Here is an 18,069-nt window from a genome sequence, read left to right as displayed (position 1 = left end):
CCACCAACGCCCGGCTTTATAACAATTTTTGTAAGGAAAAAGAATCACCAAATAATCCAATTAAAAATGGGGTACAGATACCTTGCCCAGCCTAGACACAGGGGTGTGGGGGTGGAGCGGCGCCTCGGTCCTGCCTCAACTAGATGATGGGACAGACTTAGTAGACTTCCTAAGGGAGGACTTACCCTCTCTAAGGAGCAGATGGGAGTAGGGGGAGGGAAGAGGGGGAAAATGGAAAGAAAGAAGGGAGGGGGAATTGGGATTGGAATGTAAAAAATAAATTAAGAAAATAATAATTAATTAAGTAAGTAAGTAAAAAAGAATCACAGTGAACTTCTATTCAGGCATTTTATTGCAGTTTTGCACAGCACTTGAAATTTCAAAGCAATAGTTAGAATTCAGAAAGAAGAGTGGATTGGCATTGGTAAAGAGAGAAGAGAGACTTCTCTTGGCTTTAAGCCACAATAGACAACCCTTTTAGGAAAGGACTGTCTACCCAAAAACCATGGTTGCATTGATAGAAGCTGAACATGGGACTCAGTGGTAGAACACCAATTAGAAACATGCAGAAGCTTGCCCATGGGTGTGGGCTCTTTCTAACAGAGTGTACTGAGCTCAGTCATGGAGCAGCCTTCCGTACAGCACAGAGCTTGCAGATCTCGTTTGGACACCACCGAGTACTTCTTCGACTGCCAAAGCTTTTCCATGGGCGCCTGTGGATCTTGAACAAGCTCCTGTCCTGAGGTATCCATCTTGGGAAGGATGTGCTCAAGAGTTTCCTTGGATGTCTCCTGTCTGTCTGGGAGCTGGAAGTAGTCTCTTGGCTCAGCTATAAGAGAAGAAAGGCACCATACCACCTTAAAGAGCCCTGACAAAGGAAGCACTGAAGACCTGCAATTCAGGAAGAGCTGGCTTGTGCACGCTTTTCATTTTACAGAGGTTGGAAGACATCAATGTCAGTTGGCTAGCAACAACTGCTGCCAGCCAACTCTGCTCCATGACCAGCAGTTTCCAAAGGTATTACTTATAATTAACAATACGCTATATAATTAGCTGTAAGAGATGTAATTAATTAGCTAGAAGCAGAACAACAGTAACAAAGACCCTGGGTACGCCTCGAAGAGCTCTTCAACGGGATTTCCATTCCATATCTGAAAGCAAAACATGGGCCACGTTGTTTAACCTAAATGTTGTTCCCTACATCTGTTCAAGCCCCGCTGGCTTTTAATTTAGTTCGGATTCATGTATCAGCCCCTGCAAGCACTAAACAAAATCCACATGAATGAATGCTAGTTGGCCAGCTAGTAATTGATCAGATAAACAGTGTGAAGGAAAGCATGATGGAGACCTGTGGACGGTTTGAGTGTTATGATATCAGTAATGTCCAAAGGAGATGGGCCAGTGAGATGGCTCAGTGGGTAAGGGTACTTGCAGCCCAGCAATGAAAGCCTGGACCCACCTTTGATATCCAGAATCTACACAAAGATGGAAGGAGAAGGAGAGAACTGACTCCACAAAGTTGTGCTCTGACCACCACATGTGCACTGTGGCATATGTGCCTGTATACAAAGGTTTCTCTCTCTCTCTCTCTCTCTCTCTCTCTCTCTCTCTCTCTCTCTCTCTCTCTCTCTCTCTCTCTCTCTCCCTCTGACACACACACACACACACCACCACCACCAACAACAACAACAACAGCAACAACAATACTAAAAAATAAAATCTAAAATGGAAAAATGTATATAACATTCAGTCTACTGCTCTGTATATTTCAGAGCTATTTCAATGATTTTTTTCTACTATAACTTGATACACTGTTTCGAAAATCAGTGACAACTTTCATTTTTAAAGTTGAAAAACACATTTCTGATAAGGTCTGTATGAACCTCCATATCACTTTAATAACAACAAGTTTCTCACATCTCAAGGCATCATCCCACTAACATATAAATATTGTTGATCCTTTACTGAAGTCTTCTGTTTAGAAAAGTCATTTTAAGCCAAGCTGAAACCTTTAGCATTTACATGTCAGACATGCCCTAAATCTTTAATAGAAAACAAAGGCAATGAAATCCATTATTCAAGCAGAATCATGAGGTGGACACAGAAAGAGCAATGTTGCGTGGTCTCATAAGAGGGATCTGGAAAGTTGAAGCCACAGGAGCAAAAGGAAAATGGTGGCTAACCGAGGACAACTTAGGTGTCTGGGAATGGAGAGAGGGGAGCCAAGGAGTACAGAGTTTCAAGTAGCCAGGAGGAATAAGTCCAAGAGATGGCCTGCACAATATGGTGGCTCTGATGAACAGCAGCAGTATGTGCATTCCAGAAGTTACTAAGAGCATACATTTTCAGTGTTCTCACCACCAGAAAATAAGTGTGTAGGTAATGTGTGTGTGGATTAGCCTGATTTAGCCATTGTGCAATATCATACATGATAAATCCATTTTTGTTGATTAAAAAATAGAATAATAAAACCTTAAGTAAACGTTAGCTCATAGTTTAAAATTTTTATAGTGTGTGTGTGTGTGTGTGTGTGTGTGTGTGTGTGTGTGTGTGTGTGTACGTGCATATGAATGCAGGTGCCTAATGGGGCCAAGGAGTCAAATCCCCCAGAGCTGGAGCTACAGACAGTTGTGAGCTGCCTGACGTGGACCACTGAGTCATGTCTCCAGCCCCTTACCTCATAATTCGTTACAAGATTAGCAGAAAGAATTCCAGTTAATCTTCTAAGTCACTTGAATTGAAAACAGAGGTTCAGCGAAGTCCACACGTCACTGCTGTGATAACAGATTGACGGACACTCTGGGAATTCTGACCACACATTTCCTATTGCTCACAACACCATCTCCACCCGCCCTCACCTTCTCCATGATGTCAGTATCTGTTGAAGCCTTTTCTTCACTTGGGACCAGTATGTAATGGCAATGATTTCAGCTCTTGAAGCACATAGACCTGGCTAGCTTCCTGGCCTCGCTGCTGAGCAGCTGGGTAAACAGATTTCTTATTGATAAACGATAAACAGTGGCCACGTTACTTACTTCATATGGCCTTTATCGGAAAGCTGAGTGAAATGTTGCCTCTGGAATTGCTTGGTACTTTATAAGCAGTCTGCCGGGTCCTTCCTTTCATCTTTGTTTGCCCCTTACCTGAATTCTAACTTCATACACTCTGACACTCTGTAGTCATCCGTGTGCAGATATCTGGCCTCTCCATAGCCTTCACTGCTCTGCCCACAGATGCCAAGCTTGCTGAAGTCCCATGCAACGAAATGATTGCAAGCAGAAGACTAAAGAATAGCAATGCATTACTTTTTGAACTGTAGCATGTTCGCCTTTTACCTGGCCAAATTAGTTGATTAAGCCCCTACATTGTAGATCAGAGTTTCTTAGAGAATAGCTACTAAGATAATTGGTGAGGGGGGAGGTAAAAAGATAGGTCTGGGGGAAAAAAGTGATGTTCATGAGTTCAATTACCTTGCTGAGGTTGGGGAGCCTCTTTCAGGGATCTCCTCCATCGAGAGCTGGCACAGATATAGATGACTGTTCTCACGTACTCGAGGCCACAGAGCTTCACAGTCTCCCTGCCTCTCACTTGCACGACAGCCAAGAGGACAGAGAAGAGAAAAAGAGCCAGAGTTGGGCCCTTCATGGTGCCAGAGAGCAAACAAGAATCGATGCAATCAGCAGTACCCAGTGAATTTTTTAAGTTACCTCACCCTCTTGGGCCATTTATACTAATCCCCCTGACGCCTTATTGCTCAGACCTTATTTTAACAGTGTTTACTAGGCACACAGGTGACTGTGGAGGGCTATCGATGTGCTTTTATGATTATTGCTGGGTACTCAATCATCCAAGCACCTCACTTATTGCTGCATCTTCTCGGGGGTTGCTGTGGAAATGCAAGGCTTTGGGAAGTAGGAAGGTATCTGTTTCAAAGCCCACTTTTCCTTTACTAACTGACAGAGAGCAAGCTTTAAACTCTGAAAGTCAATAGTGGTATCTCTCTTGCAGGGGAGATCTCATCTGATGAAGGCTTCCAGGGAACAAATGTGGCTTCTATGTCAATGCAGCAGGTAATCACACAGTGATGCAGTCTGTCAGGCCCTGTGTTTGATTCCTGGCTTTCCTCTCACCAGATCTAGAATTTAAAACAAATTATTTAAGTACCCTTTTTAAAAATGCTGGTGATGACAGATCACAGAGGTGATGAGACAATGGATGCCCCACTTTACATATTAACAATTGTTTATTTCTTGGTTTTCATCTTACCTCAGCATCAGCATGGACTAGGAAACATAACTTCTCCTCAGAGCTCAGAATTTCTGTGACTAGAATGCTCCTTGATATCCTTAACCTGTGACTTGGGTATGCCCATCTCAGCATACATTTCTATTATAATAAAGCCAAATTTGTATTTCCAAACTGCTAAATAATGAAATGCCTATTTTTGGTAAACCAGTTGAAGTGGTTTCTGCCCCAGCTTCCCTCAGTAGTAGACTGTGATGTTGAAATGTGAGCTGAAATAAGGTCCCCCCTCTTACCCCAACTTACTTTCGGTTAGACTATTACATCACAGCAACAGAAAAACAGGCTAGAACAGCTATGCAGCTCAAATATAAATATACTCTGGAAACTAATAAAAGCTGCAGTTAGACCCCAACCCCACCCCACCCCCACCCCTGATGCTCCACTGGATTCTAAATATTCTTTCTCTGCCTCCATTTTTTATCTGCAGTTCTTAGGGTCTCTCCAGGGGTCACTCTAATTTGGGGTGTGGATGAGAAGGCACAAGGATCTGAACTCTGTCTGTGGCTAAATGGATACAAGCAGTCTGTACTATGTACAGACTGACAGGAATCCCCCTGTGGGCTCCCAGTGTGCCTCCTCACACCTGGTTGCTTTATTTTTCTCATTTGTAAATTGAGAAGTTTGGGTTGGATTGCTTAAGGGCTCTTCTGAACTTGAAATTCTAAGTCTTGCTGTAATTATCTGATTAGGTTGCTCCTACCTCAAAACCCTTCACCATGGAGGGGAGGCAGGGAGATCGTAAAGTAGGAGAGATCGTAGAACACAAGTGATATGAATGGGGGAATGGAATAGGAGGGGATGTTTAAATGGGGAGCGGGGCTAGAGAGTAGGAAAGAGGAACCAACACAAAGGATGCCTGACAAAAAGCCATGGAAACCTACTATTTTCAAGTTTCAGAAATATAAAAAAGTTTAATTGGAGTTACCTTACAGGTGGGGAAATACTCCTCTCAGAAGCCACAGGTTGACAAGGAAAACTCCCAGTGCGAGGTATGGGCTACTCCACCAGAGTTTTTGGTCAAGGGGAGGTCCAGAGCCCACCCAGATAATGTGGGCTATTGCAATTGTTTTTGGTTGCCTACTAGAACTTGACAGTAAGACATTATTGGATACCACACACTTTGGTCAAGGACTTGGACAGACAAGTCAAGCTGGTACTGACCTAGAAACTTCCTCCCTGTTGGCTAACTTTCATGGAACTGGAAGTTGCTCTGCAGGTTGCTAGGGGAGAAAAGTCATCAACAGCCTTACTGAGTTGTGAATCCTGTGAGCTCTAATGACCAACCTGCTAAGATATACCCATGGGTGCAATGGTGGTATGGATGTTATGGGGGTAACCAAGCACTTTTCTAACTGGATTTAAGGTCTTCCCTACAGGAAGAAATCACAGCTGGTGCTGTAAATCTGAACACGAACCCCCTGTCTGTGGAGCTCATAGGCCTAGAAGTGAATGTACTACTGTTTTGCTAAATGGACATAGTATCAACTGACAGTTGATGACAGCTATGGGAAGAGGAGTCAGTCTTCTTTAAGGTATGGTCCCTGGTCGGATGACCATGCTCCAGTGGATGGTCCCACACCCAGGTATATATGGGCAGCACTAATTGAACACAGTAAGATATTTTTAAAAAGAGACTTGGAGTTGGGAGTGAGGTTGAGTTAGGATTCAGAGAGAGTGGGGAATAAATATGATTTAACTACATTGGGTATACATATGTAATTATCAGAAAATATTTTATAAATCTTAAAATAAATTAATAAAATAAAATGATTCCTTTATGAAAAAACACATAAAACCAAAAACTTTTGGTGATTTATTACTATCTATGTAACATAATCTAAACAGGTTGGCCTTTAAGATTCTTTACTTAAGTCCAAAAATCACTCCTTCCACATTATTTTGAAGTTTGATTAGAGAGGGCCACCAAAGTAAAATCTTGTGACCAGTCACAGTTTGCTAGTTATCATGTTCCTAGGACATTTAATCCTTTTTGCTTGGTGGTTGACTCTTTAATTGTTGCTTCAATTCACTCTGCATTTGTTGTTTCAAATCAGGGTTTCTCTGTGTAGCACTGGCTGTCCTGGAGCTCTCTTTGTAGACCACCAGGCTAGCCTCAAATTCACTGAGATCTGCCTGCCTCCTTAGTATAAGGATCAAAGGCATGTGCTGCCACACCTTACTGCATTTGTCTTTAAATGTGCCCTAGTCCCTTCAGAGTGCAGTAACAAAATACCAGCAGTTGGGAAGTTTATAAACATAGAAATGTATTTCTTGTAGTTCTAGAAGCTACCTACACAGAATGTGAGATATGAACAAGAAAGATGTCCTTATCATACAAAATTGATGAACAGTATGGATTATTGGTTGTAACAGCATAACCTCGTTTTTTTTTCCTGATTAATATAATTATCTTATAATTACAACATCTTTTCGGCTATTGTATATATGTTTATAATGATGCAAAGAGTTTACTTAAAATGCTTTAAAATTTATTTATTTTTTTAAAGATTTTATTTATTATGTATACAACATTCTGCTTCCAGGTATATCTGCACACCAGAAGAGGGCACCAGATCTCATAACGGATGGTTGTGAGCCACCATGTGGTTGCTGGGAATTGAACTCAGGTCCTCTGGAAGAGCAGTCGGTGATCTTAACCTCTGAGCCATGTTTCCAGCCCCTAAAATTTATTTTTATGTGTATGGATGTTTTGTCTGAAAGTATGTCAGTGTGTTACGTGTGCCCTAGGAGGCCAGAGGAACTCAGATCCTAAAGCTACTACCTTGGTCCTCTGGAAGAACATCCAGTGCTCTTAATAGCTGAACCATATCTCCAGCCCCATGACCCAAAGATTTTAACTTTAAGCACGTAGGCCAGATTATTTGTCCTTAACAATTGGAATTATTGCATACCCAATATGTTGATTATATGGAGGCCTTATCACAAACAAATCCTATTACCTAGGGTAAGAACCAGCTTGGCAAACTGCAGTACAAATGGATGGATGGTGTTGAGGTTGAGATTTAGACAGAAAATCTATACACGGAAGCTTGTCCCAACAAAAAGTAACATTTTCTAATCCCATGCAAGGGACATGGCTGGCTATTTGTTGAACAACATAGATTATGCTAAGTGCTAATTGTCTTACTTATGCTAACTTGTTAACTCATTTCAGTTTTAAAAGAATAGTTAGAAGAAACTTACAAACTGCTGCACACTTATGTACATACAAAAGCCAAATTTTCAAATCCTAATCCTCAATATGATAAAAACCAAAACTAAAATTAAGAATCATACAGTGGATTCAGTAGATGTGTGTTTTACCACTTATGTGTATTGTTTGTCCGGGACAAGTGGTATGCCTTGTAGCTGGTGATTGAGACAGGTTGATATGAGTTGTAAGTAATACCTGTGGAATCAGATTTGATCAACCAGAGCTCAGTTCTGCCACTTGGCAGGTATGAGAACTTAAGACACATAATGTCTTAGAATTACACTTTTTCATTTATAGAGTGCTGACACCACCACCATCATGAAGGTAGTTGTGAGGCTTAAATACAAAGACTACTGACAAGAGCCTGACACAAAGAGAAGTTTGCATAGATTGATGGCAGTAATAATGGTGATGACCCACCATAGTCCAGTGACATCAGTGTTAGACTGATACATTTTTGGTATTGATATTATAGGTTCTAGCTAGAATACCACTTTGAGGTATTAAACCTGCAATTTTATTTTGTAACTTGTCAAATTGAAAATATCACAGGGTCAGTAATTAAGGTAATTAATTACAGCACTGATAAGGTATGCGTCAAATCACATATAATTTTGTTTTTAGTCATTACAAATTCATTAACAAACATTTGCGTATTTTCCAACACAAAGTTAGCTATTGCCTTTCTTAAGATTTATTTTTATGTATGTGTGCATATGAGAGTCATGCCTGCAGATGTCAAGTTCTCTGAGATGGAGTTATGTGTAAGCAACCTAACTAGATACTGGGAAACAAACTCAGGCCCTTGATAAGAGCAGAAAGTGCTGTTAACCACTGAGCCATCTCTCCGACCTCATATGACTCAGTGAATTCTAGTGGGAACTCTCATGACAAAACTACTAACTAGGAGTCATTTCAAACTCCTCATTCCCATTATCTGTTGACTGAAATATTCTCTGTATTCAAACACCCATCAAATCTCAAAGTCCCTACTTGATGAGTTTCCATTTTCTGAATTTCTCCATTATCCATTTGTTGTTTTCTATCCTCTGAGTCTTGACCCCCAAGTTGATTTGGGTTGCTACACTAGCCTCTGTATTGGCCCTGTCATCAATTCATTTTCTGGACTGTAAACAAGATGATCTTTCGTGTAGTAATTACCCACTTTTAACCCTCCCAATAGATGCCCATTGTCCCTCAAGGAAAATAAAACAAAAGTACTACTTTCACATAGCAACAAGATAGCTCATGGTAGGAGGAGGGGTGAGAAAAGACTCCGTGGGGACAGTGGTTGTAGAGCAAACACGAAGACCTAAGTTCAGACTTTCAGAAGCCATGCAAAGCTGTATGCAGCAGCAAGCAACAAGAGGCCCTGTCTCAAACAAGGTGGAAGGCTTGGACTGACACTCTGTATTTTCTTCTGACCTCGCATGTATGTATGCTGTGCCATGTGCATACCTAGACACATACAGACATACATGGGGTGGGGGTAGGTTTCAAGGTCTGGCCTCTGTCTACTAGGTCAGGTTCAGCAAACATTTCACAGACTGTGGATTTCCATTGTCTCTTTCCCTTTCCAGACTTTCCTCATGCTGAAAGTTCCTTTCTCCTTCAAATGTGATTAATTTTTCTCCTCTGTAAGAATCTGCAGGGAGGATTTTGAAATAAGTTTATATAGCTAAGTTATAAACTTTCTTACAACTCATTTAGTGATTTTAAATGCCCTATTACAGTGGTTCTCAACCTTCCTAATGCTGCAACATTTAATACAGTTGCTTATGTTGTAATGAACCCAATCATAAAATTATTTTTGTTGCCACTTCATAACTGTAATTTTGCTACGGTTATGAATCAAAATGTAAGTATTTTTGGAGACAGAAGTTACCAGAGGGGTTGTGGCCCACAGATTGAGAATCATTGCCCTATTGGAAGGACTCAAGATGAGCAAATAATGTATAACACAATATCACAACAAGGACACATCCAGTTTTAAATAATAGTAACAAAAATATGATTTTAAAATGGCCAAGAGAGGGCCAGGGAGACGATGTGGTTAGTGAACATGCCTGCTACTAAGCCTGGTTACCTGAGTTTGATCACGGGAATCAACATCGTAGAAGTAGAGAACGCTCAAAAGTTGTCCTCTGACCTCACATGTATGTTCAGCATGCACACTCATACACACATGTACTACAAAAGTTTTGTGATTTATATCTTAAACAGGCAGAGAAATAAATATTTTTTCAAAGAAGATACACAACAGTCAAAAAATATATGAAAATATGGTCAGCATCACTCTCATGGAGAAATGCAAATTTGGTGCCGTTATGGTGGAGAATTTAGAGCTTCCTCCCCAAAATTAAATGTGATTCAGAAATTCTACATCTGGGTATACATCCAAAAGAAATGAAGTTCGTATGTTGTGAGGCACCTGCACTCCATCCATGTTCACTGTGGTTTATTCACAATGAATACATAGAATTAAGGCTGGGCATGGTGGTACGTGCTGGATCCTAGCAGTAGCAAAGTGCAGGCAAGAGAGATCCGGAAACCAATGGCTTCCTCGGCTACACACTGAGACTAGGCTGGGCTCTATAAGCCCCTGTTAAAGAAAAGAAACAATGGAATCAATTTACATATCTGCCAATAAATGGCTAATCTGGTGTTTGCAAGCACACACATATGTGTATGTTTTCAGATGTACTCAGAAAACAGAAATTGATACTTAAAGCTTTATTTTGTATGTACACAACATCGATTTTGTATTTTGTTATCATTTTGTGTGCTTAGATAAAGACAATAAACAATCAAGCATGTTACAGTTTGGAAATTTTAATACAGTTGAGCTTGTCCTGTGCGGGTGGGTCTCCAATCCCTGCTATTCAGATAACTGAGACTGGAGGATCATGATCCAGGCCACTCTGGGCTGCAGAGTGAGTCCAAGGCCAGCTGGGTACCTAGTGAGACCCTGTTTCAACATTAAAAAAAAAAAAATGTAAGAACTAAGGGATAGCTCACTATAGTGTGCTTGTCTGGCCTTATTGGATTCCATCCTCACCACTCAAATAAACAAGAACAGGAAAACAACAAAACCCCCCAAACCCATCTATTTATCTTTGTCTCTATCCCTCTATCTATCATCAGAGTTCAGATATAGGTCTCCCAAGAATTCACCCCAGGACTCTTCTTGGAGTAACACTAACATATCTTCTTGTAGTTAAATGTACCCATATATAATACATATTTGGTGAAAATACAGGTTTCCATGCATTGTTTTGGGGGTTGCATACATTTTTGGCAATTTTTAAAAAATAAATGTTCACTTTTGTAAGATTCATAACAATGTTTTATATGTCAGATTTAGTGGACATATTGCATTTTCAGTTCAATCTAGGAACTGGTCTCATGTAAATGTCAGCCTTTTGATTTTCCTATGCAATGCGTTTGCCACATAAAAACTAATATGCTAGTAAATGGTCTACAAATTTTGAGGAAATTTGAAACAAAGTCCTGAACAAACAGATTGCAGAGTCTAAATGTTGCCAGGATAAGTCAATGAGGTCACCAGGACAGCAGGCAATCTCCTGCAGGAAAGGAGCAAGCACAGCAGAGCACAAAGGCTGAAGGTGTTTTCTGAAGACCAGGCTCTGCGGACAAGGCTCCTGTGATCAGAATGAGCCCTGTGCCTTTTTCCTGGGATGCTTTACATTAGATAGCCTTGTTCCCCAAATTGCTGGTGGGAACACAATCACACAAAGAAATAACAATCTACACACACACACACACACACACACACACACACACACACACACACACACACACACGAAGATAGTGAGTTTATTATTACTTTTTGTATTGAAAGGGGAAATTGATTTTATTGTAATAAAATGGAAGAAAGCTGCAGCTATGCTCATGAACGTTCCAGGCTGATTCGTTCTTTATAAATTCTACAGTTCAAATGTCTTATCTGCTCTGATGCTAATATATTTTCTTAGGATACCGAGTAAATTCAAGATATTGAACCATATTGTCATAAGGATCTGCAAGAAGGAAGCTATAGTTCCCAGATTCTTGCACTCAAAAGGTATTTCTTGCATTCTCAACTGGTAGGGTAGTGTGGTAAGCCCAGCACATAGGCCCTCTCTTCAAGAAGCTTAAGTATAGGAGGGAGGGAGGGAGGGATTAAGCAACTCATCTCACCAACTTTTACCATAGCAGGTATGAATCCTGTTTATAAATATAGTTATCTACATATGGAACTAACTTGGGTAAGCTGGTCTCTGGTCTTCACAGATTCTACACACCCCACACCACAGAACAAAAAACAAATGTAAAAAAAAAAGTTTTTAAAAACAAATTTAGTGATCCAAGAAATATAACTATATTTTCTATACCTTGTAGCAGGCTATTTCTTTTAGGCCACCAACCAGCTCCCAGTCATGACACGGAGACTTATTAGTTTTGAATGTTTGGCCTTAGCTTATCTCTTTTTTGGCTAGCTCTTTTAACTTAAATTAACCTATTTTTCTTTATATATGTTTTGCCTCAGGGCTTTTTACCTTTTATTTCTTACTTTGACTGCTTCTCTATGTCTGTCTGGTGAATAACTGGCTTCTTGCCTTGGGCATGTCCCTCGTTCTCTCCTTCTTCCATTCTTTCTTCTCAGCCTCCTATATCCCCTCCTATTTATTCTCTCTGCCTGGCAGCTCCACCTATCCCTCCCCTGTCTAGCTATTGACCATCCAGCTTTTTATTAGAACAATCAGCTACCTTAGGCAGGTAAGGTGAAACAGATGCAACACATCTTTACATAGTTAGAATAATAATCTACATCAATACCTCACATATTTTCTGATTCCATGTCACTCTAAACATGTATTAAACAAGTCAGTGTCAGCACAAGTTGCTTGCCCTTCCCTAGACGTGAGTGCAATGTCTTTCTGTGTCAAGATCCATCTATCATCAGTACAGGGCTCCTAAGCTCCAGTGGCTCTGGAGGCTTCTAAATGTCACTAGTTGAAAACTTAAAAATAAGGTAAAAATAAAAATTCAAATAAAATAGTAATTTAAAAACAAGTAAAAACCTAAACAAAAATAAACAAACTAACAAAAAAAGCAAACAACAACAAAAGGAAAAAGCAAAACCACTTTATTCCTCCATTCTTCCCATCCCCTCTTCATTCATCTTGGTGGCGTTGGGAGTTTGCTGTGTAACTCTTCTGTCCAAACAGCTTTACTTGCAAATATTCACTGTATTATGTGTTGTTCATCAGGTTCAAGGTTTCTGGCTTCTGGTACACCATCAATACTGGTCTCTCACTGAATCTCCTCTCGAATATCGAATGGGCCCCTGTGGTAACTCCAGCCACAGACCCCAGCTGCAGCTTGACCACTGACACAAACATGGCTAGCAATAGTAGCTTGAGCCTAGGTGTCACCCTGGTCCCAAGAAGCAGATTGGCATGTTCCCAGTTGCAATGTGGTTACCAGACTCCAACATGACTCCAGATGGCCTCCCAGACCCTGTGCAATCACAGGGTCTTTGATGGTACCAGGAGCCACAGACCTCAACATAGACCCTGGCTATGGTGGAGCAATGGACACAGACATGGCCTCTAGATCCAGGCAGCAGTGCAGGCCCTAGTGGCAGCATGACCCTCAGGCACCAACATGTCCTCAGGTATTGGGCCAGACTCCAGGCATCTACACTGCCTTCAATGGTAACTGGAGCCTGCACATTGTCTATTGCTGAAGAGACCCTGGCTGCGGCAGGGTCACAGATTCAGACATGGCCCTTGGCAGCAGCCTAGGACTGGATGTTACCATGGCCCTAGGTGGCAAACAGGCCATTCCTCACTGCCTTCTCCTCTTCAGATCTGCCTTTCCCCACAGGACATGAACTGTTATCTCTTTCTCTCTCTCATATCCCACCATATATTTGCTCACCATAATGGCTGCTCAGAACAACAACCTAAACCAAAGCAAAGCCAATGTGTTTGAGTTCAATCATTTCAAGTTGCCAGTGAATGGTCTGGTGTTTTATCTTACTTCTTCAAGCCACAAACAGTCTTCTGGGAGACAGATATTGGTATTATAACAATTTTCTCTACTTGTTTCAAAATTGTTAAGATGAATAAAACTGAGATGATGGCTATGAATGTGTTTTGTAAACTAAAAAGAGCTTCAATATGCATAATTATTAGCATATTGATAACTAAACCGATTTACAGTAAAATTCAAGATTTTCTTTTGAATTAAACTCTTTAGACAAAGTGGAAAATACTGAGTGTTTTAATTTCTCATTTGTAACTCTAAGTAATTGCTTAGAAGTAAACCAAAGGAACATTAAATGAGCTGCACAATTACACAGCAGGGAATACCATTACTCATTCCTAGATCAGTGGGAAGTATAGCTAGCTTCACAGGAAACTCGGATAGCTTTAAGTTCTGTATGAAAGCTGCCTCCTGGAAAATGACCAACCTAAGTGATGACTGCCCAGTCCTAAGCTCAGCACAGCCATCACCCTCTATGCTCCCAACTGCATACACACATGTATTAAAGATGATACGACTAGTGTATGGGTAGAATTCTCATGTGATGGAGTCTACTATAAGGAACTGAGGTTAGTCTAGAAAACAGGCAAGGAAATTCCCTAATACAAAGTACAAATTCACACCTAATCTACACATGTGAGAGCATCATTTCACCCTGCAGGATCTAGAGGAGAAAACGTAGTAGAGTAGGTTCAATTCCTTAGATCCGTTGTCCAATGTCCAAAATGATGCCTTTAGTTTTCAGCCAGGTTTGATGAAAACAAGAGAAAAATATAAATTAAAAAAAAATTAAGCCGGGTGTTGGTGGTGCACATCTTTAATCCCAGCACTCAGGAGGCAGAGGCAGGCGGATCTCTGTGAGTTCGAGGCCAGCCTGCTCTCCAGAGCGAGTGCCAGGATAGGCTCCAAAGCTACACAGAGAAACCCTGTCTCGAAAAACAAAAACAAAAAACAAAACAAAAAAACACATTAAAATAAAAAGGAATACATTTTTCAACTAAATCAAGTTTTTATTTTTTTTCTTCCTCCAAGTTACAGTTATTTCAATCTTTCAGAAAGACAACCACAATGGCTTATACCAGCAGAAAACTGTCTAATTCTTAGGACCTTAGATAAACCCAAGAGCCACCTAAAAATGTCTTACTTTTGTTTAATTGCTAGATCCCCCAATACGGTGATGGCAAGGCAATGGTTGCTTGTCATCGGTAGTTGTAACTGTGATGGAGTCATCACCAGCACAGACATACACGACCTCCGGAGCCTCTGCTGGCTTCACATACCCAGTCTCTTTTCTCTACTCAAAACACTTTACAGAACAGGCTACTATGCCTTCTGGCCTCCTTTAACTCCTGAACACTTGTGAAGGACCCACGTAAACCACCTCTTAGCAGTTTGTGTCAGTGTGTGTGTGTGTGTGTGGGGGGGGTACTCCACCCTTCCTGACCAATCTCTCTCTAGACCTCTTTAGGAAACTCCCTGACCAGGTGTATAGGTGTATAGGTCAGAGACCCTGTTTTCTTGCTGAGACAACTCTAAGTCTGGGCTGGAAGTTCCCTGCAGATGACTCCGGGCTAAGAGGAAGGTGACAATGTATTTTGATTAGTTGTTCCTCTCTGATGAGGGGATGGGATGCTGGCTAGCAGGACAATATGACGCTGACATTTATGTTCCCTCCCATAGCTTGCCAAGTGGTTTGACAAAGTTCTCTAGTCTTGGGGCTCTGAATTAGGAGGGTAGCATTGCTATCCCAAGTCAGGTGTGAGAGCTCACTGTGCTCATCGAAGTGGCTGTGTGACTGTAAATCCCAAAATCAGGGCTTGGGAAGCAGGTTTGATAGTTGCTGGTATTTTTATCTTCTAACTGCAGATGAAGTAATTCTAAAAATAGCTAAAGAAAGCACTTCCCAAGCTATTTGGACATGTTATAGGTTTACATATTTGCTAATAGATACTTCAAATCTGACCAAGAAGTGGAGCAGAAATATGTTTAGAATATTAAGAAAATCCCAACAAAAAATCTTTAGTATTTTAGATTATAAACTAATCATGTTTCTGAAACAAAAGCTAATTTAATTAAATGGAAGGTATAGGCCACATATTGCTCTCTTAAAACTAAAATCTTAGCTTACAGTATATGTTATTCCCTTTTCCTTAAACAAGAACAAGATGTAACAAGAATGATCGATTATCATGGTTGGTTTGTCTTGGGCCCAAGCAGAACATTTATTACATCTCCCTGAAAAGAAAAGAAAAAAAACACACACACAATTACAAGACAATAAAATTCAATCTGAACAGTAAAGCTGTCTTTAAAATGCCATTTGAATTTTGTAAGTTAGATGTACACATTTAATGGGATTGTAAAAGAGGGAACAAACAGGGGAAGGTTTAAATAATGACACTTGCTTCCTGGCATATAGCTGCTTTCCTAGGAAAGCCTCTTTTAAAGAAGCTTGACAAACGATTTTACAAGGATCTGATGGAAGGGAGGGCAGTTTTAGCACCTCCTGTTTACCTTTGCGCCTGAGCCTGAGCTGGCTCACCTGCATTTCCAGTTCTTTCCTGACCTCTGGTGATGGTTGACTTAGAGACTGACTTCTTGATGTTCATGTTAAAACTCACAAGATGATCATACACAAAGGGAAGAAAGCCAAAGATGTGGGGGAAGAACGAAAGAATTTATAATGAAAGATGACAAGACCAAAGAGCTGAGTTCCCTCTACCACAAGGCAAAAAGGATGCCGAGAAAATCGGCATCTGAAGGCTATGGGAGGTGCAGATGCCAGCCGTACCTAAACTCTAAAGAACAAGCAGCCCCCGCATCTCAGTAGTCAGTTCCAGTCCCCTGACCTGTACTGCACTCTCGGTCTTCAGCGCGTCATCAGCCTACAGCATCCAGTGTAAGAATGTGACTCCTGGCCGTTTCTAACTCTCCTGTGTTTCTCAAAGCTGTCCCCTCCTGCTTCTGTCTCTCACTTGGGCTAAGGAAATGAATCAGTCTTGCAGCTTGCTCAGTAATGTATCCTTGGTGCCTAAGACAGGCCCTGTCACACGGTGCACACTCAGTAGTTATCTCATCAATCAATACAGTGCCTTCAGTATCTTTCAACAGTAGCCTATTATATTACATGTCAATGTTTTTTAAATCCCATTTTAAACACCCCCACCTTTTAAATATTCTCCTTTAGTTAAGATAAAGATAAAGATATATAAAGATATATCCCAAACAGAGGAAAATATGGTGAATATCTATATGCTGAGTCATAGTAGTCAATGAAGTATTCAAGAGCCCACAAAGTTGACTTCCACTTAATTCCTAAACCATAACTCTTTAAAGCAAAACTTAGATGTCTAGAGATTGACTTTCATCATATCAAGAGGCCTGGTGCTTCTGCCATCAGGAAAGATAAGGAGTGGTATATCCTGTCAACAGTTAGCTATACTACAGAGTTATAACTGTAATGAGAGACAGAACATATGGTCCAAAAACTCATACCAATCCATTGAACACTTCTCTATCATACCAGGCACAAGGGCTGCTTGGTAGCATTCTTTGATTACAAAATACATATCCATCCAAATCAACAAATATGGACTGGAGAGGTGGCTCACAGGGGAGGAGCACTTGCTGTGCAAGCATGGAAACCTGAGTTCAAGCTGGGCATAGTCCTATCAGTGCCTGCAACTCCAGCCCTGTGGGTGGATAGAGACAGGAGGATCAGTCGGAGCTGCTGAGTGCCAATCTAGCTCCAGCTTCAGTGAGAGTGAGTCTGTCTAAGGCAATGACAGAGCAAGACAACTGATGTCCTCTACTAGTGTCTGCACAAACATATAGGCATGCACGCAGACACATACATCACACACACACACACACACACACACACACACACACACACACACACACACACACACACACATCCCAAATCCACAAAGGCCACTTTACCTTGCATATTTTTTAATATACAAGAAGAACTTTCCTGTAAAAGTAAGTGTGTAGGTGCACATGTTGACTGTGTGGAAGTGAGAGCACAACTTTGTGGAGTCATTATGCCCCCCCCCCTTCTAATTTTACATGGATTCAAGGAATTGCACTCAGGTCGACAGGCTTGCACAGCAAGCACCTTTATCTGATGAGCTACCTTGGCAGCTCTGAAGTTCCCTTTGTATACCTTCCTATGCTGTCTTTCCTTATCAGTCATACCCAGAAGCAGCCTTAGAGATCTGGTACACATCTTTCCTATAGATGAAACCAAAAGCCCTCCAGACCTCTGACACACTTTTGGTTGAAATTAATGGAAAAATTATACGTCATGATGTCACTTCACATAATATCTTGATAAGAAGTGCTTCATATTATGACTGGGGCTGTAACTGTTTTCCAAAAACTTTGGAGGCAGAGGGGTAGGTTATACCCACAGAAATAGCACTAAACCCTTCAAAGACGTTGACCACAATCATGAAAATATATTCACTCACTAATGTACAGGACATATTTAG

The 18,069-nt window shown here is 40.9% G+C and overlaps 2 protein-coding genes across 6 annotated transcripts in view; both read right to left on the bottom strand.

The window, feature by feature from the left end:
- Positions 1-334: 334 nt before the first annotated feature.
- On the bottom strand, positions 335-3,932 carry Insl5 (insulin like 5). Its single transcript, XM_027402267.2, has 2 exons — positions 3,471-3,932; positions 335-829 (listed from the first exon to the last, which is right to left on the bottom strand). The coding sequence occupies exons 1-2, from the start codon at positions 3,643-3,645 to the stop codon at positions 597-599; spliced, it is 408 nt and encodes a 135-aa protein (XP_027258068.1). The 5' UTR covers positions 3,646-3,932; the 3' UTR covers positions 335-596.
- A 10,636-nt stretch (positions 3,933-14,568) lies between these two features.
- The window catches only part of Dnai4 (dynein axonemal intermediate chain 4), a 71,981-nt gene continuing 68,480 nt past the window's right edge, over positions 14,569-18,069 (bottom strand). For all 5 annotated transcript variants that reach the window (XM_027402310.2, XM_035439742.1, XM_035439740.1 and 2 more), the window contains one exon: positions 14,569-15,808. In XM_027402310.2, coding sequence (XP_027258111.1) covers positions 15,761-15,808 — 48 coding nt within the window. In that variant the 3' untranslated portion in view covers positions 14,569-15,760. The remainder of the gene's footprint in view (positions 15,809-18,069) is intronic.

Source organism: Cricetulus griseus, chromosome 2, assembly GCF_003668045.3.
Source record: "Cricetulus griseus strain 17A/GY chromosome 2, alternate assembly CriGri-PICRH-1.0, whole genome shotgun sequence".
NCBI classification, from domain to species: domain Eukaryota; kingdom Metazoa; phylum Chordata; class Mammalia; order Rodentia; family Cricetidae; genus Cricetulus; species Cricetulus griseus.
The sequence above is the reverse complement of the archived record's forward strand: the minus strand, read 5'-3'. Positions and strand labels throughout refer to the sequence as shown.